We start from the raw sequence: 25376 nt of genomic DNA, 5'->3' as shown, positions 1-25376 counted from the left end.
GATTCATTTTTATTTAAAACTGCATGTATAAAAAAAATAGGATTTCTGACTTCCCCTGTACAAGATTAACTATTAACAAAAGCAGCAGACTACACACTGATTACATATACAGGCTTGACAGTGTTGGAGTCCAGGGTACCTTCCCCGACAGCTCGGCAAAACCAGTGCTATATACACATGCGCACGTGACGTCCCCCCCCAGCCCAGACAAATACCCGTGGAAATGCCTTTAAAACAACTGAACACACGCATGGAAGAGGAACACCGGCAGCCGGAACTATTTACAGACAGCTGGGAAGCGGTCGGCCACTCCACACAGTGGTGAGACATTACAGAGCATTCTAAGAAGGGAGTGCAGTCGGGGGGGAGGGGACCCCAACTGGAAACCAGCTCAGCAGCTATGGAAGCCAGGCATGGGCTCTGAACCCACGATTCATAAATAAATAAATAAGTTATCCTACAGGTTAGGACATTTTCCTTAACAAACAAACAAACAAATAATAACCCAAACCCCTGAAAATAAGTTAAAACAAAAGAGTAAAAACGTTACCATTATAAACTACAATCCTCTGTACACCAAGCTTCGCTCCTGTATAATTCTGTACACATTTACAGCTCTATTGGGTTGCATTGTTTGTGCATCTGTGAGGACGCCCTGGCTCCTGAGGCTCAAAGCAAAGAGCTGAGGCAGGAAAGGTCCCGCTAACAGCATACCTCGGAAACAGGGTGCATTGGTTTCACCCGTGGCTGCTTCTGACCTGTTCCTTAAGAAGGGGAACATAAAATAAACCCAGGTGAATCTTGGAGAAGCAGAGGTGTAGGAAGATTCAAGTATTTCCCCCAGCACAGCCCAGATCGCAACTGAAGGCACTCAGAACATGGTGACACAGTGAATAAGACAGCTATTCAAATCAGTACCTTCCCTCCCCCCCCCCAGCCAGTTTCCCCAAGCAAAACGTTCTTGCTAATTCTCTGGTCCTCGCTCAGTTCATATTCCAGGACTCAGCAGGTCAGGGACACTCACAGATGTGCCCATAAGACATCAAAAAAGTCTACTGGCAAGACATCAAGTAAGGCAGGACCGAACGAGTTCAAGACCAGTCCACCTGGGATGGATGGTAACCTCCAGCCTCTCCGAAGATTCTCCAGTTAGCTGAGCTCTGGAATGAGATATGAATGTTCCCATGTAACAGGCAGACAGTCACTGGTGAGAGTTTTCTTTTTACACCCAATGGATGAGAGGAGCTGCTATTTGCCAGACTCCTGAATTAGACTGTGCAGGTGGATCTCTGCTGTTTTCTGTGGCAAGAGGACATCTTGCATCCAAGAATGATTTAGAAGATCTTCAAAGGATGGCCTGTCGGAGGGCCTCAAGGCAAGACACCATTTAATGAGGTGCTGGCACTCTGGGGAGAGAAAACAAGCAGTTAGTGAGAATGCGCAGCCGAGTAATGTCTGTGAAGCCTACAAGCCTCCCTATTTTAGCATCTGCAAGTCTGCTTTGGGATGTGTCTTTCTTGCTTCACAGGACAGATTACCATGGCTGTGGCTAGGTGTGGTTCCTTAGTTACTCCCCTCACCCTAGTATGTGGGTGAACCAGCTCCCATCTTTGGAAGGAGACTCCGAAAATACACAAGAGACCAAATTTGCAATGCAAGTCCATGAGCAGCCCATCCTCCCCTGCCACTCATACCCAGGCTAAGAGCAAAAATCAACTTTCCCTTCCCCAGTGAGATGATTAAACCTGAGAGCTACTCGGTTGGTTCAATATATTTTGTCATTTCCACCTTCTGTAAGACTGCTTCAGCAGCCAGCTGCAGTAGCCACATTAAAGACCCCAGCAAGTGGCAGGAGAGTGAAGTGCTGAAGTGAACTACCACGGTGAGCTCTGAAGCAGCTGTCTAAGGCAGAGAAGAGAGCAGGGTCCCCAGCACTTTGCTGGGATTCAATAGCATTAAACATCTCATTGGGTTTAAAACAAGAAGGGACCACTAGATCACAGAATCATGCCTTGCACGTCTCACTGGTTGCATGAAATGATGGTAATGCACTTCTATGGCATCATATTATCACTTTGTCAGTGTGGCATTCAGGCTAAGCAACTTTAACTCAACAAAGGACTTGCATCCGAAGAAGTGGGTATTCACCCACGAAAGCTCATGCTGCAAAACGTCTGTTAGTCTATTAGGTGCCACAGGATTCTTTGCTGCTTCTACAGAACCAGACTAACACGGCTACCCCTCTGATACTTGACAACAAAGTAGAGTACTCACCTGGAGAGACCCTCTGTCGGAAGTAGACCTGGCCCCTAATAATCTCCTCATCATGTTCAAAGGGGATATCCCCACAGACCATGTCATACAGCAGGACCCCCAGAGACCAGACTGCTGCTGACCTGCCGTGATACCGGTGATAGCGGATCCATTCTGGGGGGCTGTACACTCTGGTCCCTGTAGAGAAGATTAGAGGATCATTGGTAAGGAGAAATATTTCATCTTTTACTCTAAGCAGAGGAAATCAAAGCAACCAGTTATTAACTATTTTTTTCAGGTGTTATCAGGATGGTTTTTAAGAGGCCAAGTTAGGAACTTCAGCCCAAAATTTAGGTTGCAATATCTTAATATTGTTTAACTTTCAGCCCAGTTTGATTGGGATTTAAACCCCCAGTAGTTTTAGCAATTGCAGTGTTGCGCTAGGGCACAGACTACAAGTGAAGCAGAACCAAATGGAGTGCAAATAAACATGTTTTCCAGCTGCAATACAAGCCACAATAAGTAACAGGTTTCTTAAGGCCACTGTTATCCTGACTTTATCTCTGTCAATGTAACCATTTCTCACTGAGGTAAAGAGAGAGGCAGGTTGCAGATGCTTCAGTCCATGGTGACCCAGTGCAGACAGAGCATTTGGGGAGGGGCTGAGGCCTTGTCTACTGCACTACAAGGAGCCCTGACAACCTTATAATCCTTTCTACATAAAAGGGTTTCCTTGCTTAACCCAAAGAAGGGTAGATACCTTGACGAGTTTATTCCTTTTTTGGCACTGACTACTGTTGAGTCAGCCAGGTATAAAGCCAGCCTACTCCAAAGCTGTGGACAAAGGTTTGTTGTACAACATCAAGGGAGTTAGTACAATTGTGCGTGTGATAATTATGCTTGGAACTCAGATTCCACCTTGCTTCTGGCCTCTGCAGATGCTTACGCCCTTTGCCTTTGTTGTATTTGATCTCTTCCCTTCTGGCAGGAAGAGGAGACTGAGGTCAGAGCTCAGTCTGGTTCCTGGCCACGTGACTGTTGTTTACAAACTTTGGGTTGTAAAAAATAACTTGATGTCCACCAGGGGGCACCACTAGCTTGAGGAATTGTGCAGAAGAGAAGGTGGCTGGGAGGGGCAAATCCGCCCCTTGTCATCAGCCGTTAAATTGAAAACAAAAAATGCAGCTCGGCAGAAGCAAAACAAACCCTCAACAACAAACAGTGATTTTTTTTTTGAAAGTCAACGGCCTACCCTGAATATGCCTTTCCCGGTCAGAAACAATGCCTGCCGCCAGGAGCACAAGGCAGCTCTGGTCATTTGTCCCCCACGCTGATCCCTGCACCCCCGCTCCAAGGTCAAACTCTCCTCCCTGGGTCTGGAGCTCCCCCTCCCCAAAGATTTGACTCAGGTGCCTTTGGACAGCAGAGAAAGGGAGCCAGCTGTAAGCAGATCTCCCGCAGATCCTATTTCACAACATTCATCCCGTGACAAAACGCAACTTTCCAATGAAATGAATAATTTAGCGAGATGGCGGAGACAGCAGCTTCTCTTCTTGATCCACTCCCCACACTGATGTCCAACCATCCTCACAGAAAGAAACTGTACAAGAGCCCTCTTCTTTATCCTTGATGTGTGGGGGGGAAACATCCCCTCCCCCTGCATTCTAGCTGCTAGGTTAGGTTAGGATCCAGCATCTAAGCAGCCATGGCTGCAGACAGGTTTAACTCAATCTTTCCCCATCTATGAGGTGAGGCAGATCCTGTTTGCACCACCCCGGGAGGGTGGAATACCAGCCAGATCCCTGCTGAAATGCTACAAATATGATGGACCTAGAGAAAACCAACCCATTGGAACAAGAGTCCAACTTTCTTCTCTCATTGGTAACAAAGATTGATGCTTGTGAGTTCACACCCAATTTCTGCCATGTGCCCCCCCCCCCCCGCCGCTCCCTGTGTGACATGGGCAGCTACCACCAGTGCCTGCGGTTAACACCCAACAAAAGGGCAAACACATTTGTGAAAATGCTTTTTGGATACAAGGCAGGGAGGAAACCCCCAAAAGTATCAAAGCTGCAGATCACACAACGGTATATTTAGCAAATGACAATGGCAGGGGGAGGAGGGAACAAAACATTCCCTGGCTGGGAAGTTACTGAACGTTTACAGGCAGGGAACAACCCATTTCAGAGAGGAATTTCCCTGGCTTCCCTCTCTACGCAGATAAAATAGAAGGGGATGGAAATAGACACTCACCATCAAAATCAGTGTACACTGTGTCCTTGAGTAATGCCCCAGACCCAAAATCTATCAGTTTCAGTTCCCCGCTGTTCAGATCAATCAGGATGTTCTCGTCCTTGATATCCCGGTGCAATACCCCACAGCTATGACAGTGCCGAACCGCCTCCAGAACCTGGCGGAAAAAGCTGCGGGCCAGCTCCTCAGGGAGAGCACCCCGCTCTGTGATGAAGTCAAACAGGTCCTGCACAGGATCCGGTCGCTCCAAAACCAAGACGAAGCTGTCTGGTCTCTCAAACCAGTCCAAGAGCCGAATGATCCCCCGGAAGCCTGAGCCCACTTTCTTCAGGAGCAGGATCTCCATGGGCACTCTGCTCCCGCCAGGCTGCACAGAGAGAGAAAGGAGATCTCCATCAGAGGCAGGCAAATCGACCCGCAAAGTCAAGAGCTACCTGCGACACCGGCTGCAACCTTAACTACAGAGCCATGACCATGCAATGCAGAGCCACAGCAGATATTCCTGTCCTAGACACTTACCAGCTCTCCCCAGTCAGAAATCCGGTCCCGGGCCACGTGCTTGATGGCTACCTAGAACACAAACAGAACCAGACAGGCAATCAGAATCAGGTCAGGGAACCCCAGAAAGAGGGGAGGCCAGCAAGGGACCAATGAAAGGGATGCAAGATGGTGGTTATGCCAGGGCAAAGCAAAGGAGATGTAACTGGGTAAGGGACGCAAAGGTGGAGATCTATAGAGCAGCGTGCATGGGGAGCGGGCTGCAGGGGTTGGGGGGGTCACTGTCCAGGCTCTACTCACCGGGGCGCCGTCCGACAGGCGGGTGCCTGAGTAGACAGAACCAAAGCCACCACTGCCCAGCAGTGGGCCCACCTGGTACAGCTTTTCCAGGGGCTCCTTGTCCTTCCCTGTAGACAGAGAGGCACAGACACCGGGATCAGACCAGCTGTGTCCTCAAAAGACCCGGCCAACCCTCCAAACCGGAGCAGCCCCACATCCTTCCTCAGAACGACCTCCCTCCCCGAACTGGACCAGACTCGCATCCCTCCCCGGACCAAACTGGATCAGACCCCCCATCCCTCCTCAGACCGAACCCCCCAAACTGAACCAGACCCACATCCCTCCCCGAACCGGATCAGACTCCGCTCTGAACCTACCCCTCTCGAACCGAACCTCCCCACTGCCCAGCAGGACAGGTCTCCTCCCGAACCGCACCCGGACCGCTCCGGGGCAACCCACTCCAGAGCCACCCCCTGCTGTCGAGCCGAGCCGAACCGAACCGGGCCTCACCTGGCTGTAGCTTGGCCGGGTGCAGCTCCCCGCCGGACCCGGAGCACAGGTGGGCCAGCGAGTTGATCTTGGAGAGCAGCATCCCCGCCCCGTCCCCTTGCTCCAGGGCCGGGACCGGGACCGGCACCGCCCGAACCGAACCGGGCGCCAGTGGCTCGGCTCGCAGCCCCGCCGGGTCGGAACCAAGGGGGTGGGGTCTGGGCTGGTGCGGGAGGGGCGGAGGCCGGGGGAAAGGGGGGGACGCGAATGGGAGCAGAGCCGACGAGGCTGCTCCGCTCGGTGCCGGGCTCCCGTGTGGCGCCGGCTCCCCTAGCTCCAGCCGCCAGTAGTAAGGGGAGGGAGGGAGCCGGGGCAGGGGCGGGCCGGGGACAGCCGGGGGCGGGGCTTCGGCACGGGGCCGCCCCGCCCCCAATCGCGGTCACAGCCAATCAGCCGCGGGGCCCGTCCTCCCCCTCCCGTCAGAAGAGAACGGGGAGACTAAAGACGTGGCGGGAAGGAAAAGGCGCCAAGAGGGGGGAGGGGTCGGGGGAAAGGAGAATAAAGGAGCGGGGGGAGGGGCGGAGACTGAGGGGGATGGAGTGGGGGGAAGAAGGAGGAGAAGCCTGAGGAAAAGCGAGGGAAGACAGCAGGTGGAAGGAGCAGGGGGAGGCAGGGTCAGGTGGAAAGTTTGGGAGGGGTAAATGGGAAGGGGGGGAGGGATTAAATACCCCCGTCCAAAAAAACAAAACAGCAGAAAATACAAGCCAAAATAAACTAACACCCCCACCCCCGACTGGGCCCCCTGGGATCAGTGTGGTTACAAGCATCTTCCATCCTGGATGAACCCAGAGCACTTGGATCTTTGTTTCCTCTCCCACCCTCTGCCTGTCTCTCTGTTCAGATTGTAAGATCATCAGGGCAGAGACCTCCAGTAGGTTTCTGTACAGCTCCTAGCACAATGGCCCCCCCTAGACACTTCCATAATACACATCATAATCCAACCGCACTCAGCTCTGGAGCGGAGGGTGGTGCATTCGCAGGAAAGACAAAGGAGGGGATTTCTGGTAACGCCCCTTTTCCTATCACTTGGGCTATGGGATCTTTAATGTCCACCCTGACCAGAAAACCGCTGGAATTTTCAGATCTCATCTGATGTAGATTGTAAACTAACTCTGTGGGGTCTGATTCTGCCCTCACACCAATTTGATGCTGGCACGGTTCTAATTATGGAGTTACTCTCTTGATTTACATTGGCGTAAATGAACTCAGACTCATACCCTTTATCTTGTGTGTGTGTATGGAAAAATAGGACCCGTGTGTGGTAAATAACATGGCACCCAGTTCCTTTGACTGCTTTAAGGCAGTGTATAACACCTCACACTCTTGTAAGTAAAGATTTTTGCAGCATGTTCCAATAAACGTGCTTTTTTTTAAATGTCACTCCTTCACTTAAATTGTCTGTCTCAGGCAGCTCTGAAGAAGGAGAGTTGTGTTGTGTGCTGTTATGTGTATATTGAGCTAGAGCAATACAAATACAACCTTTAAATACTGTCAATTCAAATTTGGCCCCAACATTTTTATTTTGGATAAACAAGCTTTTATAAAACCTAAAACCAACAGAAATCTCTTCACAATATTTGTATTTTAAACAAATTCAGGTAGGAGTAGCTATATTTAAAACAAACAAACATTTCCCAGCAATGCTTGCATGTCAAAGACTGCAGCAACCCGAAAGTGAAACTGACTATAAACACAAGTGAAACTGACTAAATTCCATCATGTGAGATAAGTGCAAAAAGGTGAACAAAGCACAAATGGTAAAAAATAAATACGACATTAAACATGTTTTCTTGCCTTACACTTTGTGTAGTTACTGACAACTGTGCAAAGTGGGTGTAAAAACACTATTAAACCAGAATTCTCTATTCACTTTCTGTATGCTCATTGTGTATAGGTTTAAATGATGGCATAAGCAAGGCAGTGGAGATGCAGGCTCCTTGTATTAAGTTATTGTCCACACTTTCAGTTCTTCTATTCTTCTAAACTTATAAAGAGATGGTCAACGGGAGATATGATTGAGGTCTATAAAATCATGACTGGTGTAGAGAAAGTAGATAAGGACGTGTTGTTTACTACGTCTCATAACACAAGAACTAGGGTCACCAAATGAAATTAAGAGGCAGCAGATTTAAAACAAATAAAAGGAAGTATTTCTTCACACAATGCACAGTCAACCTGTGGAACTCCTTGCCAGAGGATGTTGTGAAGGCCAAGACCATAACAGGGTTCAAAAAAGAACTAGATAAATTCATGGAGAATAGGTCCATCAATGGCTATTAGCCAGGATGGGTAGAAATGGTGTCCCTAGCCTCTGTTTGCCAGAAGCTGGGAATGAGCGACAGGGGATGGATCACTTGATGATTACCTATTCTGTTCATTCCCTTTTGGTCACCTGGCACTGGCCACTGTTGGAAGACACAATATTGGGCTAGATGGACCTTTGGTCTGACCCAGTAGGGCCATTCTTATGTTCTTATACAATATAATTATTTCAGAGTAGTAGCACCCAAAGCATTATGGTCCAGATTTTGACCCACTATTCTGGCTCCTCTGTATAGGGTCGCCAATTGTGGTTGGATGAATTTCTGGAGCTTTCATCATATGACATAATCTTTATTTCCTGGAGACTCCAGGACAATCCTGGATGGTTGGCAACCCAAGCTCTGTATTGCTCTGAAACAGCTAAGAAGCCATCTTAACCAGCTATCTGGGAATTTCTCTTTTGCAGAGAGAATCTTTGGATGGGATGGGCCAGTCTAGTGGCTCGGTGCCTGCCTGCCCTTTCCCCTGGAACCCTAGTACCAGAGACGTGGATAGGGGAAAATGTTAGACCAAAATGTTATACCAATAAAATAAAAACTAGCAGGATCTTATTAAAGGGGATAAGAAAAAATGCCACGTTTATTGTGAATACAGAAAGAATAATAGTAAGCAGTCAGTTGCAAACTATAACATTCCATTCAATTTCATATTTATTTACACATTTATACACACACAGGTTCTGCAAGGTTGTTATCATAGTTATCAGCCTTAGAGCTGCTCGTGCCAAGCCACTGGCCAGGTGGCCTGGGAATGAGGATGGAGCCGAGTCTTGTCAGATGCACATCTGATGCTCCTGGAAGGTGATTGCAGAACCAGACTCAAAGTTCTCAGTTTTTAGAGTTTGTCTTTATAGGAATTCAACCTTATTCAAATCCATAGGGTTTGCTTTGTTATGCTGTTTTTACCTTTAAAGTGATAATTAATCACTTTTTTACTTTTAAAATGATATTCCATCATGCAGATGGCACAACAGTGATGGCTAGTTTTTATATTATTGGTATAACAAAAAGTATAGCTGTGGCTTAACCAGGGGGATCAGTGTTGCCTAAAAGAGTATTGAACTAGCCTCAAGAGACCAGCGTTCAATTCTTGACTCTACCACTTGCCTGTTGGGCAAATCATATCCCCTCTCTTGTGCCTCAGTTTCCCAGCTGTAAAACAGGGATAATGATACAAATCTCCTGTTTTGAGATTACCGGTGAATCTATGAAAGCACTCTCTGGTCCAGCTATTCTTAGCATTAGAATGGCCCTAGTAGGGGTGGTAAGCAGCCAGGTGTAAATTAGGTTAGAGCAGCTCTCAAAGGACAGGACTTCATGACAGAATTTGCTTTTGGTTGAAATGTCTCATTTTTCTCAGTCGCATGGTGAATTTCACCTGGGGAATTCTGTTTGGCTGATTTGAAACCATAGCCATTTCACACAATGCATTTAACTTGATAACCTCTTATTCTTCAGTATCCTCTTACTGTTGTGTGTGTGTCTCTCTCTCTCTCTCTCATTTTTTTTTAAACAAAAAAGATGATGATACAACCTGTTGGTTGAAGTTTTTACATAAAATACTCAAGAAATTCCAAAATGCTACAGCTGCCCCATCGATCATAATTTGGCCACTGTATACAGAGCTCAAAAATACTAGATAAATGCAAGGAGTTCAAGTTACATTTGTCCTGGAGAACCATCGTTTAGAATTTCCCCATTTCCAGTGGAAGGAAATCAGGATGGAGAGGACGTTGATAGAGGAGTCACTGTAAAATTGAAAGGTGTTATAGCCAGGGATGGTAGCCCCATAAAAAGAATCGACTGAAACAATGGCAGGTGGTAGATAGAAATGAGAACAGAGCTTTGAGCATCTCCACGGAGGAATAATCTACTGTCAGCAGAGCGGCCACCAGGGATAAAGAGGTAGGAGGAGTGATACCAGGTGAGGAAGAAGCCAGGCCAGCAACACCAGTGTTTTCTTCAAAGCTTTCCAAGGGGAGAGTGTCAAACAGTGCAGTGGCTGTAGGACAGTGTCTGGTAGGGATAGCGCCTCCCCGTACAGAGAGGAAGGATGGTCAGCAGTTAGGGCACCAGCCTTGCACTTAGGTCAAGTTGCTGTTTTCCTGTAGACTTCCTCTGTGACCTTAAGCAAGTTATGTACACCTAGATCCTCAATGGGAGTTAGGTGCTGATATACCTTTGAGGAGCTGGGCCTTGCTTCCCCATCTGTAAAGTAGCGATCCTGGCATTCCCCTCCCTCACCAGGCTGTTGTGAGGATAAATACTTACGTGATTAGAAGGCACTCAGCCACTGCAGCAATGGGGTGGGGGGGAGATACAAGTACCATGGATAGACTATGACAGTGAAGTTAAAAGATAAGTCCCTGGTTTTGTAGGCAAGGGATGAAACACAGTGGGAGCAGTTTCGTCAGGTGCAGCTCCAGTTCTGTGGGAATACAATGGCTCTCTTATTGGTCTAAATCCAAAAGTACTTCACTTGCAGTACTGAAGGACTATTTGGTAATAGGGTGGGATCCATGAAAGGATTTAGGTGCCTAAACCCCAGATTTAGGTTCCTAAGTCTCAGTTTTGGCTCCACTGTGATTCATAAAACTCCCCCCGAATGCTGTAGGTGCCTAAACTCTCTTGGTACCTACGTTTTTCAGGATAAAAGTTCCCCAGGTAAATGCTAAAATAGTCATTGGGGGAGGTGGGGAAGAGCAAGGAAAAAAACTCTAGCCCAGCGGTTCCGTCACCCACATGGGAGACCCTGGGTCCAGTTCTGCCTCTTGTGGCCATTTTCCTTAGGCAAGTCCCCGCCTAGTGTGCTGGCTTTTGTGCACTGCATTCTAAGGCACCTCTCTCTCCCCATTCATTGTACAGGGAATCTAGACACCAAACTCGGCTATGTGGATCACAGCATTCCTGCATTTTCTAGGCTCCATGATGCTCAGTGTTGCAATGCACAAGTCCCTTCATGGATCCCACCCATAGTGCCTGTCAATGCTGGCATCATCAACACAAGCCAGACCCCTTTTGCCGCCTTGAAGAAGTCAGCTTTGATTGGCTTTGGGTATTATTGTAATTACGTCATTGCTTCCTGATCCACACACAGACTTTTCCCTTTTCTAGTAAAAGTGGAGATTCCAGCTGGGAGTTCTTGATCATCAGCCTCTTTCCACAGAAGTCGCTGGCTGAGATGCTTTGCTGAGTTCCAGAGATAAGATAAATAATTTACTGGATGTAGGGTTCTGATTACTCACTCTATTAGCATTTAGAGCAAAGAGCTTCAGCCACTGGGAGCTAAATTATTACAGATGAAGCCCATCTGGTCTCTTTTTCCTGAGAAGACCAGGGAGCTCCCAGCACCCACACATACTTGAGGAATGAATTGCTTAAATCTAATGGGTTTTACTGGAAATTCTGGTGAGCCTTGTTTTCTTTTATTATTTAAAAAAACACACAGCTGCTCAGGCTCCTCGCTGAGTCAAAACAAAACTCCCCAACTGATTTTTAAAAAGTACACAGACTCGGATAGTTGAAAACAGAGTTTCAGTCTCAGACCCTGTCGTTGTCCTAAGAGACAAACAGTACGTGGCAGAGCAGCTTTAAGAGTATTTTCAGGTTGAGATTAAATATCTTCCTAGCACTGAGCATCTCTTCTTTCAAGAGAAGTATGTTACCATATACAAAAGGGAAACAAATGTTCATACCACTTCTACAAGTGGACTAACAAGCAATTATAGGCATAACAAAAGGGCCACACCTGTAGCTGCAGCGCAGATTATTATAATTATTTGTGTTGTCATAGTGCCGGTCAGGGACCAGAACCCCACCATGCTAGGTGCTGTACAAACCCAGAACAAAAAGACCATCCCTGCCCCCAAAGTCTACAAACTAAGTAGAAGACAAGTGACGACTGATGGAGACAGACAGGGGAACCCACGGAAACAATGAGGTATTATTGGTCAGCATGACAGACCATGATCTCTGAGTGCTAACCGTTGTGGAGTTTTTGTAGGCATCATAGCAAAGGAGACACCCCCCTATTCCAGGAAGATATAAATACAAGATGTGGCACATACTCAGACAGGATCAAGCTAAGAGGCATGACAGTGAGCAGCGTGATAAACACACGCTTCCCACCTTATACTGTTCGCCAAGCATTCAAGGCTGCAAAAGAGTTTCAATTTTCTGTTTTCGGCTTACTCAGAACTTTCTGAAACATCCTCTTGTGCAGCTGAAATTTTCTAGGCTTGGTCTCCGGCCAAAGGTGAAATATTTGTTGCTGGAAAGTTTGAGGAAAATCTGTTCAGCCTTTTCTTGAGTGATGCAAGGCTGCAAAAAAACCCTCCCAGAGCCCTGTGTCTCTTACTGCTCACGCCCACAAGTAGTCTTGCGCCAAGCAATGGGACTACTCCTGGGAGCAAGCGCTCACAGTCTGCCCCTAACCAATTACTGAATTCCTTACAGTGATGACGAAAGGTCCCAAACCGACGGCCCTAGAAATGGAGGTTCTCTGTTTACAAACAGAGTGGATGGAGCAACTAGGCAAGCTTTCCTGCCAAGGTGCCTTGAGTCTCACCTGCAGGGACTTCCTCTAAAGAAAGGCGGAGGAGGATGTACACGCAAACCCCTCTGTTGAAGCTGCTAATCAGGGCCAAATGCAGCAGTGTTTCTTGTAACATGGACTCCTAGGGCCAAATCCTCAGATGGTCTAAATCAGTCTAGCTCTACTAATGTCAGTGGAACCAGAGCAATTTACAGCATAGAGGGTCTGGCCCATGCACTGGTGTAAATGATGTTTCACAACAGCTTTGCCTGTCTATGCTAAGGGATTGTCCTATTGCAGCTACCCTAATGGTCCCCCAGTGACTGAATCTGGGGAATCCTCCCCAGTGTAGACAAGACTTTGGAAGTGGACTGAGTCCCACACTGACTTATTTCACATGGTGGCAGCTTTCTATCCATACTGACTTGTGCTGGACTTAAACTGGCGATCTAGAGGCGAAAGGCTCCATCTCCCATCACCAATGGCCTAAGCTAGCCATGCTGGACCGAGATAGCATGGGGGTGCATGCAATTACTTGGTGTCAGTTTTTTGGTGGTGGTTCAGGCCTATCTTTCTCTCGTCAGCGCGTTCCATGAAGTAGATGCATCTCCCAAAATGGACTAAATTGTGTGTGAAAAGCCTCGTTCCGCCGAAACCAAGGTTTGCATGTTTGTATTTAACCTGGCCCTGATTCCAGTCCAGGCTTCCCGGCTTCCCTGCTTGAGGCGATTAGGACGTGTCAGATGTGAAATAAATAAATGAATAAATAAATAAACAACCAAACAAACACTCCGGCTCACTGTCTGGTGTGTGCTTGGCTGGTAGGGTAACCTAGTTTTCTGATTGATTCCAAACTGCCCCCTCCTGCCCCCCAATCTGCAATCAGGATAAAAGCTGCAGAGGATGTCAGCCTCTCAACACCATCAGCATCTGTTCTTGCAGTTTAGCACCTCTCCGGGACACCTAGGCCTTCAACCAGGGCAATTTACTGCCCATTTCAAGCAGGCCCTGCTATGGCAGCGGATGGAGGAGTCTTCCCTGGGCTTCGAATCAGTGCGGTAGCCAACAGGAATGCCCTAAATTAAGGGTGGTCCGCTTGTGTCTGTCTGGTTCTTCCGGGCTCTCTCTCCATCTCTAGGCCAAATTCAGCCCTGGGGAAAGCGGCTGTCGCTCCAGAGAAGAAGGCAGCGTTTTCACGCAGCGACACCAGGGCTGAATTTGGTCCCGCTGTCTGAGAGGCGCTCACATTTCTCGCAGAGCAGACTGGGAGAGTAAATCTTAGACAGTCTGGGGGAAAAAAAAAAAACCCCAAGCAAGCAGGAGAGCTGGGCGTGTCGGCAGGCTTCCCCGGGACCTGGCAGTCAGCTCGCGCCCCATTCTGTCTGCAGCATGGTTTGTCGGCACAGGATTGCACAGTGCATTTGCAACGTTTTTCATTTTGTGGTCTGGTGACTGGCTGAGCCAAGCACCATGCAGACATCAAAGGATCAGTCCCCAGCCCTGCAAACAATCCCTCCAGCTTGCAGTCTCTTCAGCTGCATTCCAGTCGAACCAGGGCTGCCTTGCATGATAATCAGGTCTAATTGCCGCTTTATCTCTTGATTGTTGTGATGGGCCTTTGGAGCTGCAGTGTCCCTTTCTCAGTTTATATTTTTGTTTCCTCGCTCTCCCCCCCCCCCCCCCGCTCTTTATATCCTTCAATCTCCAGATTTTGTCATTATAATTAGCAAATAGGTGAAAATGGTTGGTAGCAGAGCTGGGCTTTCTAGTTTCAATTCACTGCACACAAATAACTGGAATCCGCTGTCAGACAGGGGCTTGCATGCCATGCAATGTTCTGGACACCAGAAGGAATATTGCTGGGCTCACTACTGAGGACTGGTCTATGCTACAGTTAGGTCGATGCTGCAGTGTTGCTCCCGGCGATGTAAGTTGCCCACTACCCTGACTTAATAACTGCACCTCCGTGAGAGGCGTAGCGCTTAGGGCGACGTAGTTAAGGCTGACACTGCGTTACTTACGTCAGCTTTAGTGGCCTCCAGGAGGTGTCCCACAATGTCCTACCGTGACCACTCTGGTCGCCGTTTTGAACTCTGCTGCCCAGTGGCCAGGTATGCAGGTACACACCCCTCCCCTTTTAAAACCCCGTGAATTTTTGAAGTTCCATGTCCTGTTTGCTTGGCATGAAGAGCTCACCTAGCAACTGCCCAGCTGACCACGCCAGTTCTGTACTGCAGACTCACTCCCGCCTGGCGTACACAGGAGATGGTGGATCTCCTGAGTCTGTGGAGAGAAGAGGCTGTGTGGGCACGGCTCCAATCCAGCCGTAGAAACATTGATCTCTACGAGCAGATCACTTGGGGCATGAGGGAGAAAGGCTACAAGAGGGACCCACAGCAGTGCCGTGTGAGAGCCAAGGAGCTGCGGCAGACATACCAGTAGGCAAGGGAGGCTAACAGTCGCTATAGCGTGGAGCCGCAGACACGCTGCTTTTACAAAGGGCTGCATACCATCTGGTGGAGACCCCACCCTCACCCCCATAGGTCCCTTGGATACTTTGGGGGAGCTGGAGTCACAGGTCCCAGAGTGAACAGTGAGAAGCAGGTATTGGAGGAGAAGGAGGAGGAGTATGGGGGACAGGTGACTGGGGAATCCAGTGATGCAGCAAGCCAGGACCTGTTTTTGACTCCAGAGCAGTAGAGCCAGTCCCTACAGTCCAGCATGGTGAGCCTGATGCAGGGGAAGGAACCTCTGGTAAATATGCAGTTTGCTTTGATATTGCAGGGACACAGCTCTTCATTTACTTTTTATTAATCATGCTATAAGAGGTAACGAAATAACCAACAGAGGTAGAGTCGCTATCTGCTTCTCATTCCCCTGTACAGTTACGCAGAGGGGGCATTGGGATGTCCCATGAATCCTCCATAGAAACTTTGAGGAAACTTTCCTGAAGGTAGTCTGCAATCCTCTGCCAAAGGTTTCTGGGTAGGCCTGCCTCATTTCTTCTTTCTACCGTGATAGGACACTTTCCCATACCAGTCAGCAAATACTTCAGCAGGTACCATTGCAGCACACAGGCTAGCAGCATACGGACCCCGTAAGACCTGTTCTCTTTCAACCTCGGTTACCCTCAGGAGTGAGATATCAGCTAAAATCACCATTGCCTGTGGAAAACAGTGCTAGTATTCAGTTCAGTCGTCCTCGCCACATATACTCATGCCTGTGAGCTCCCCCGCCCCACTTATTGTCCCAACTTGCCCTCTCCCTGCCAGGCCGTACTCACCCTAGCTGGGACTGCTGCCACACTCTCTGAATCCCAAGTTGAAGAGAGAATGTAGCACTTGTAACTTGTGTGGATCAACGGGAGTGAGTTCAGTATATCAAGTTCCCATTTGTCTTGTGACTACACTCACAATAGTACCTCTATGCCTCGTATTTTTTGCAGCTGGAAATGTGGCCTTGAGGATCTCTCCATTCACACCAGCGGAGCAGCTCAGCCAGATAAGGAGAAGGAAAAGGACATGACATGACATGATCCAAGAGATCCTACAATCCTCTGGTGCTTCGGACACCGAGCACAGGGATTAGAGGATCATCCTCGCGGACCGAATGGACAGGGATGGAGCGCAGAGGAGAAAAGCACAGGAAAAGGAGAGAGATGTGCAGCGGGAGATGCAAGCATGTTGAAGACTCTTGTTGACCTTCAAGATCAACAGGACTCCCTCTGCAGCCCATAGAAAACTGCATTTTGGGACCACCACCACCCCCCACACACCACCCACATTCCACCTGGCTTCCAGGGCTCCTGCACTACCCCTACCACTCCACCCCGGAGGAGAGTAAATCACAGCCACACATACACTGACCAGTGGGGGACACAATTGGTGTACGTGTGTTTGAAATGAGAATGACTGTTCTTTCCCCTTCCAAGGTTCTTTCCCCTGTATTTATAAAGTTCCATTCAGTTACAAATATGTCTGTTCACATGGGTTTGGAATAAAAGTCTATTTATGGAAACTTAATTCATCTTTATTAATTCACAACATATGCTGGCGGGGGCTGACATCATTCACAGATAATAGCAATAGGTGCATTTGCAATGTTATGTTACAACACACACAGAGCACTCGTTACAAGGTTCATACTGAGGGTGCAAAAAAACCAATGCCAGGCAGAGCACACTACAGCAGAGGAGTCCAGCAGAGCTGGCTGTATTTTAAAGAATCCTTGTTGAGGTTGTAGGAACAAACCATCCCGATGTGTAGAAAGAATAGTAAATATGGCAGGCAACCAGCTTGGCTTAACGGTGAAATCCTTGCTGGTCTTAAACACAAAAAAGAAGTTTACAAGAAGTGGAAGATTGGACAGATGACCAGGGAGGAGTATAACAATATTGCTCAGGCATGCAGGAGTGAAATCAGGAAGGCCAAATCACACTTGGAGTTGCAGCTAGCAAAAGATGTTAAGAATAACAGGAAGGGTTTCTTCAGGTATGTTAGCAACAAGAAGAAAGTCAAGGAAAGTGTGGGCCCCTTACTGAATGAGGGAGGCAACCTAGTGACAGAGGATGTGGAAAAAGCTCATGTACTCAATGCTTTTTTTGCCTCTGTCTTCATGAACAAGGTTCCCTCCCAGACTGCTGCACTGGGCAACACAGCATTGGCAGGAGGTGACCAGCCCTCTGTGGAGAAAGAAATGGTTCGGGACTATTTAGAAAAGCTGGATGAGCACAAATCCATGGGGCCAGATGCGCTGCATCTGAGGGTGCTAAAGGAGTTGGCAGATGTGATTGCAGAGCCATTGGCCATTATCTTTGAAAATTCATGGCGATCGGGGGAGGTCCCGGATGACTGGAAAAAGGCTAACATAGTGCCCATCTTTAAAAAAGGGAAGAAGGAGGATCTGGGAAACTACAGGCCAGTCAGCCTCACCTCAGTTCCTGGAAAAATCATGGAGCAGGTCCTCAAGAAATCAATTCTGAAGCACTTAGAGGAGAGGAAAGTGATCAGGAATAGTCAGCATGGATTCACCAAGGGCAAGTCATGCCTGACTAACCTAATTGCCTTCTATGATGAGATAACTGGCTCTGTGGATGAGGGGAAAGCAGTGGATGTGTTATTCCTTGACTTTAGCAAAGCTTTTGATACGATCTCCCACAGTATTCTTGCCGGCAAGTTAAAGAAGTATGGGCTGGATGAATGGACTATAAGGTGAAGCTGGCTAGATCAACGGGCTCAACGGGTAGTGATCAATGGCTCCATGTCTAGTTGGCAGCCGGTATCAAGTGGAGTGCCCCAAGGATCGGTCCTGGGGCTGGTTTTGTTCAATATCTTCATTAACGATCTGGAGGATGGTGTGGACTGCACCCTCAGCAAGTTTGCATATGACACTAAACTGGGAGGAATGGTAGATACACTGGAGGGTAGGGATAGGATACAGAGGGACCTAGACAAATTAGAGGATTGGGCCAAAAGAAATCTGATGAAGTTAAACAGGGACAAGTGCAGAGTCCTGCACTTAGGACGGAAGAATCCCATTCACTGTTACAGACTAGGGACCGAATGGCTAGGCAGCAGTTCCGCTGAAAAGGACCTAGAGGTTACAGTGGATGAGAAGCTGGATATGAGTCAACAGTGTGCCCTTGTTGCCAAGAAGGCTAACGGCATTTTGGGCTGTATAAGTAGGAGCATTGCCAGCAGATCGAGGGACGTGATCATTCCCCCCTCTAGTCAACATTGGTGAGGCCTCATCTGGAGTACTGTGTCCAGTTTTGGGCCCCACACTACAAGAAGGATGTGGATAAATTGGAAAGAGTCCAGCGGAGGGCAACAAAAATGATTAGGGGGCTGGAACACATGACTTATGAGGCGAGGCTGAGGAACTGGGATTGTTTATTTTGCAGAAGAGAAGAATGAGGGGGGATTTGATAGCTGCTTTCAACTACTTGAAAGGGGGTTCCAAAGAGGATGGATCTAGACTGTTCTCAGTGGTAGCAGATGACAGAACAAGGAGTAATGGTCTCAAGTTGCAGTGGGGGAGGTTTAGGTTGGATATTAGGAAAAACTCTCTCACTAGGAGGGTGGTGAAGCACTGGAATGGGTTACCTAGGGAGGTGGTGGAATCTCTATCCTTATAGGTTTTTAAGGCCCGGCTTGACAAAGCCCTGGCTGGGATGGTTCAGTTGGGGATTGGTCCTGCTTTGAGCAGTGGGTTGGACTATCTATGACTTCCTGAGGTCCCTTCCAGCCCTGATATTCTAACGCACATTGCTGTGGCTTATTATTAAAATGGTCTTTCAAAGCTTCCCTGAGCCATATAGTTCCTCATTGAGCTCTTCTTATAGCCCTGATATCTGGCTGCTCAAAATTAGTTCCACCTCCACCCTCTACTCCAGCAGAAACTTCCCCCCTTTGCTTCACAGATATTATGAAGCACACAGCAGGCAGCTATAACCATTCGGATATTTTTTTCACTGAGGTTCTAATCTCATGAGTAGACAGCACCAGCGGCCTTTCAAATGGCCAAAGGCACATTCAATTGTCATTCTGCACCTACTGAGCCTGTAGCTGAAGTGCTTCTTGCTGCTGTTGAAGTGGCCAGTGTACAGGTTCATGAGCCACGGGAGTAAGGGGTAGGCTGGGTCTCCCAGGATCATTATTGGCATTTCAACATTCCTAATAGTAATCCTCTGGTCTGGAAAAAAAGTCCCTGCTTGCAGCTTTCTGTACAGGCCTGTGTTCTTCAAGATGCATCTTCCCTGACCATCCTGCACTGATGTCGGTAAAACATCCCCAGTGATCCACCAGAGCTTGCAATACTATAGAAAGATATCCCTTTCTGTTGATGTATACCTTGGCAAGGTGATCTGGTGCCAAAATAGGGATATGCCTGCCATGTATTGCCCCACTACAGTTTGGGAACCCCATTGCTGCAGAACCATCCATCGTGTCCTGCACATTGCCCAGAGTCACAATCCTTTGTAGCAGGATATGATTAATAGCTGTGCACACTTGCATCACAGCAACCCTTATGGTGGATTTCCCAGCTCCAAATTGATTCCTGACTGATCGGTAGCAATATGGTGTTGCAAGCTTCCACACAGCGATCACCACTCGCTTCTCCACTGTCAATACAGCTCTCATTTTGGTGTCGCTGCGCTGCAGGGCTGAGGCGAGCTCTGTACACAATTCCAGGGAAGTGGCCTTGCACATCTGAAAGTTCTGCAGTCACTGCTCATCATCCCAAACCTGCATAATGATGTGATCCCACCAGTCAGTGCTTGTTTCTTGGGCTCAGAACTGGCACTCCACCGTCTGCAGCTGCTCCGTGGATGCCCACAACAACTCTGAATTGTTTCTTTCTACGTCCCACAGCAAGCTAGCCTCCAGGGAATTATCATGTTCACCTTGGCTCCCCTGGCGGTTCTGCAAATACTGCAGGATCAGGCGCCCTGTGCTCGCAATGCTCATACAATAGCGCAGAGCTGTGCAGGATCCAGAGATGGCAGATGTGAGGGTTTGCGGGGCTTTTGACAAGAGGCACGAAATATTATGGGATACACATAAAATTATGGGATGGAGAAAACTGCATCATGGAACATTGAAACCATGTTCCCAGTCACTCCTGCTCAACTTGTTTGCCCCCAAGAGGCAATGCAAACCCTTTCCAAAACACCCTGTGCTAGAGGCTAGCGAGTTGCCCAGTGGGATAACTACCCACAATGCACAGCTCTCTGCATCGACACAAGGGCTGCCAGTGGGGATGCACACCACCAACACACGGAGCGTAGTATGGCCTTGCAAAAGCGATTTACTTACTGCGGTGGCTGTATGTTGACATAACTTAGGTCGACTTACTTTTGCAGTGTAGACTTACCCTAAGTTCAAGACTGAAACAAAGATTGTCAGCCGATGCAGGCGTTTAGATGTGCCTGCATTCCCAATCCCCTGCCATTCCAGAGTGGATGGGAGTCACAAAATTAACTTTAGCATCACCAGGAAAGGAGGAAGCCTGGGCTAGTGACTAGAGCAGTGGCCTGCAAAGCCACAAGGTCTGTGTCCTGCTCCTAGAACTGCCACTGATTCACTGGACAACCCTGGGCAAAATCATTGTTTGTCTCTGTGCTTCAGTTTATCCACCCGTAAAACTGGTTACCACTCGCTGACTGTATAGGTGTGTTGGGCGTACATACATGGGATCATTTTGAGTAATTTGAGTGAACGCACACACGTCTGATTGTAGGTTATTGCTGGTTCTCAGGAACATGTGACACCTTTTTAGTGGACCAGCAAATAAAGGCACAGACACCCCCCCCCACCAACACACATGCCACAGGGTGTGTGTGACAACTTCAAAGCTGCACATCCCCAGCACTCGTGAACCCCAGAAGCAATGAGGCCCAGATCCATGGGACCCATGGCAATTAAGGGCCTAAATACCCTTGAGGACCCAGGCCTGAGTTAATCACTGAACCCCATACAGCCTTTCAGGCAATGGCCAACCCACTTTGCACCTGCAAGGACACAGACCAGTGATACCTGCTACAATGTGCTGTTGTGGCTGCCTTGGTCACCCGCTTGGACTCACTGTGACCTTGACCAAGTCATTGCCCTGCTCCACCTTTGGTCTGCCCCTCTGTACAACGTGGCTAGTGATATCTCCCCAACCTCATGGGTGGCATGCAGGTGAATTGTATGCAGGCACCTTTTCAGACCCGTCTCTAATTACTTAGATTGCAAGTTCTTTGGGGATGTGACTTGTCTCTTTGTTCGGGGTTTGCACAGCACCTAGCACAGTGGGGGCCTGGGCTGGGACCGGGATCCCGGGGTGTTACCACCATACAAAGAAGTCATCACAATTAGGGGTGCCCAATGCAGAAACCTAAGGCCTCATTGGTGGAGGGGTTCAGCGCCCACAGCTCCTACTGACTGGGACACGCCTAGGCCTCTCCGTTGGCTCCTGAGAGAACGGGAGACCTCCAAAATCAAAACGGATGCTTGGGAAAAGGGTGGTGGCCTCATGGCCTGAATCACTTCCCCTCCCCCAGCTTCCCCAGGAGTAGGTACTTCTCAGGCTCCTGCCCTTAATGTCCTTTGAGACCTTGCTCCAGTGCTACCCAATGGCCTAGGAACGGGGGTCCCGGAACAGACCTTCCAGCCTCATGCGAGAGTAGCCTCGGGGTACAACAGCTCCTCTCCCATGAGAACCTGGAGGCTCCCTGCTTGCGGAAGAAGGGGAGCACATCTGGGGCATGCTGTCTTGTGGGAGATCCCTGCTATGTGGGAGAAAAGCCCCCAACATGGACCAGGGAGCTTTTTGGGTTGACTTTTCTACCACGGGCTTTTTGGGGAGTAGGTGCAGCATGTGGGGAGGGAGCAGTCGCCCTTGAAGGCAAAAAACCATTGCTAATCTGCTTTATGAATGGAGCAGCATGGGGGGCTGGAGAGGAGGAGATGGGAGGGGGAGGGAGCCACATGCCTGAAATTCCTTTATCTGGGTGGGCTCTTTCTCTGCAGACTCTCAGGATGTGGGAAATGGAAGATGAAAGAAGCTGCGTTTCCACCCTCTCGGGTTACAATGTCTAAAACAGAAAAGGCTGGTGGAAGGGGGCGGGGGGCTGCTGCAGGGAGACCTGGTTTGGGAAATGGCACAGGGAGAGAGAGAGAGACTGGGTAGTGGGGGTGGGTAGGGGGGAGGCTGCTGGGGCTTGCGGGGGGATCATGTTTCACATCACATCAGAGCTGTGGAATTTCCTCTGGTCTGGGGGTGCCTTGCAGAGAAGGGGCAGGCTGGGATTTTAACGGGTTTTAGGGCTAGCTTGAGATGAATAATAGCCCAGAGGCAAATGATGAAGAGTGTTACTAAGTGACTGATGTTTACAAAGCTAACCCTCCTGCAGAGCAATGGGGGGGGGGTGAGCATATCTGTGTGATGTGTGCATGGAACCCTGTGACAGAGCAGGGACTGGGTGTGTGTGTGTGTGGGGTGTATATATAGCACTTCCCTTACAACCAGACCTGGAAAAATAAATCCCAGCCACCGTCTGGTTCCTCTAATGCAACCACTTTCTCTGCTTGAGGGAGACCCAAGCATAGGTGCTGGAACTGGGGTGCGGCAGCACCCCTTGGCTTGAAGTGGTTTCCATGGTATATGGGGTTTACAGTTTGTTTCAATGGCTCTCAGCCTTTTCCCCTCCCCACACACATTGCTCCAGCGCCCCTGGATCCAAGATCAGATCGGCATTTCCTCAAAAGTGCCCTTTCTTCGGATCTATCCCAGGAGCAGTCGCGTCCCATTTTCTTTATAACTCTGCCACTTGATCATGTATATTCTAAAGTCAAGCTGCATTGCTCAGCAGCAATTGGTCAGGCAAGTCACATGGGCATGGTTTCTGCCCCCCTCCTTGGCTGAGGACAGGAGCTCTGCCAGCAGGGATATTACTGCCAGTAGCTACAAAAATTGGCTTTCCCTGACTGTGTGTCCTGGGCTGCTCGGAGGAGCCAAGAAGAGCGCAAGCACAGGCACAGCGAGAGATCTTCAAAAATCCCAGCAAATATTGTCAGAAATATTTCTGCATCATTCCCTCAATGTTACACAAGATACAGATCCCAGTACTCACATGTGGAGTGGGCGTTTGGCTCAGTCTACCCTCGTTTTAAATGAAATTCGGGAATCACAAACTGTATTAGAACCATCTTTAAAAATCACAAGCCAGCCGGCCAGCTGGTGGAAACTTGGCCTACCTCCACTGACACCCACTGATACCAGCTAAGAATCTGGCCTCATTTTCTAGACTGGGTTTTCACCGTGTTATACCCAGGTTTGCAAACCATCTGGAAGAGGAGCTCAGCTTCCACTTAGGTACCAAAAGGAATGGACAGATTGGAAAACCTGCCCCCAAAGGGTCCCAATGCTCAGAACAAAGCACTTCTGAAAATCTAGGGGCCTAAATGGGAGCTAAGGCCTGTGTAAAATCTGGCCTCAGTGGTGGATACTGAGCCTTGCTGTGCTAAACCCGCGTTAACGCATTTTTTTGTCATCCTTGTTATGAAGCAGTGTTGGCCCCAGTTATGCGAGCAGGACCAAAGGGTGATGTTACAACACTGTCTCCCAAACCAGACTAAACAACCGGCCTTAAACAAGGTCAAGTTCTTAGGCTGTAGCGACACTAGACTTTTTTTTGGGGGGGGGGGGGAGGGAGGGTGCACACATGTGGAAATTCGCCTACAATTGCATAGGCTTTGCAACATGCTCAGCTCTAACATGGATCATCACTGTGGGCACTAGGGCATCACCTACCCCTTCTCAAAGCAGTTGCAGAGCACACAGCCGCCTGAGCGCTGGCTGCACTAGCCCAGAGGGGACTCTGGGAAAATCCCTAATGTGGGTAAAGAATTCCCCTTCCCCTACTCAAAATGGAGGGCTCCACCCATCGGAGGCACTTCCCAGCCCCTCTTAGCGCAGGATCCAAGCACCTTGCAACTGCGAATGTATTTCACAATACCTCTGTGAGGAGGGGAAGTGCCATTATCCCTATTTTATAGATGAGGAACAGAGAGACTGAGGCCACAGAGTTGAACCTATACATCCTATGTCCTAGGCTAGTGTCCAAACCACTGGACACGCTGTATCTCGGGGGAACACCCTGCACTCCCATGTTCATCCTTATAATATGATTGTGTGGTATCCAATGCAAAGTTTGTCATGTCAGGTGTCTTCGGAAGGCTCATGATGCACTGAGCATTGTTGTTATAGTGATGTTATAATAATATTATAGGTTGTAATTTCATGTATATAGTTATGAGGCTGAAAATGTGTCCTCATGGCTTAAAACAAGCTGAGGCAAAACTTCCAGGAAAGGAGGGGCAGTTCACACCTCATTGGGGCATGTATGGGACAAACCCAGCCCAGCCTCATAGGAACAAAAGACACTGGCCTAGGCAGCAACAAAGGATCTGTTGGACTCTTGAGTGAGTCACCCCCATTCCCTTGGTCATTCAGGGACTACGACGAGGTAATGCTCACCTGAACCTAAAGCAGGGGGAAAAGCCAAGACGGAAGAAAAAACATGACAAAAAGGAGAGATGTTTGCCATGCTCTTCCTCTCTCTTCCACCTCCATCTACAGACACCACCACCAAGCGACTGAAGCACTGATCAAAGGGGAGAGCCTGGCTGAAGGGCAACCAGCCAGCCTGTGGTGAGAAGCATCTAATTTTGTAAGGGCACTGAAAGTATTAAGATCAGGTTAGAATGTGTTTTGCTTTTATTTCATTTGACCAAATCTGACTTCTTGTGCTTTGATTTATAATCACTTAAAATCTATCTTTTGTAGTTAATAAATTTCTTTGTTTATTCTACCTGAAGCAGTGTGTTTGGTTTGAAGTGTGTCAGAGACTCTCCTGGGATAATAAGCCTGGCACATATCAATGTCTTTGTTAAATTGATGAACTCATATGAACTTGCAGCATCCAGTGGGCGTCTGGGACCAGAGATATTGGTTAGTGTCATTCGGTTGCACAATCCAAGCCGCGGCTGGCCAAAAGTGCTCACTCATGTAGCTGGGAGCAGCTGACATGCCAGAGGCTGTGTGTGAACAGCCCAGGAGTGGGGGTTCTCACAGCGGAGCAGGGTAAGGCTGGCTCCCAGAGCCGAGGACTGGAGTGACCTAGCAGATCACCGGTCCAGATA

General features: G+C 48.6%; 1 protein-coding gene across 1 annotated transcript; it reads right to left on the bottom strand.

The window, feature by feature from the left end:
- PIM1 (Pim-1 proto-oncogene, serine/threonine kinase) lies at nucleotides 1-6084 on the bottom strand. The gene is made up of 6 exons (XM_045016509.1): nucleotides 5794-6084; nucleotides 5305-5411; nucleotides 5026-5076; nucleotides 4507-4873; nucleotides 2275-2451; nucleotides 1-1406 (listed from the first exon to the last, which is right to left on the bottom strand). The coding sequence occupies exons 1-6, from the start codon at nucleotides 5873-5875 to the stop codon at nucleotides 1249-1251; spliced, it is 942 nt and encodes a 313-aa protein (XP_044872444.1). The 5' UTR covers nucleotides 5876-6084; the 3' UTR covers nucleotides 1-1248.
- Nucleotides 6085-25376: the final 19292 nt, after the last annotated feature.

This window comes from Mauremys mutica, chromosome 4, assembly GCF_020497125.1.
Source record: "Mauremys mutica isolate MM-2020 ecotype Southern chromosome 4, ASM2049712v1, whole genome shotgun sequence".
Taxonomy (NCBI): domain Eukaryota; kingdom Metazoa; phylum Chordata; order Testudines; family Geoemydidae; genus Mauremys; species Mauremys mutica.
Note: the sequence above shows the minus strand (reverse complement) of the source record. Positions and strands in the feature narration are given on the sequence as shown.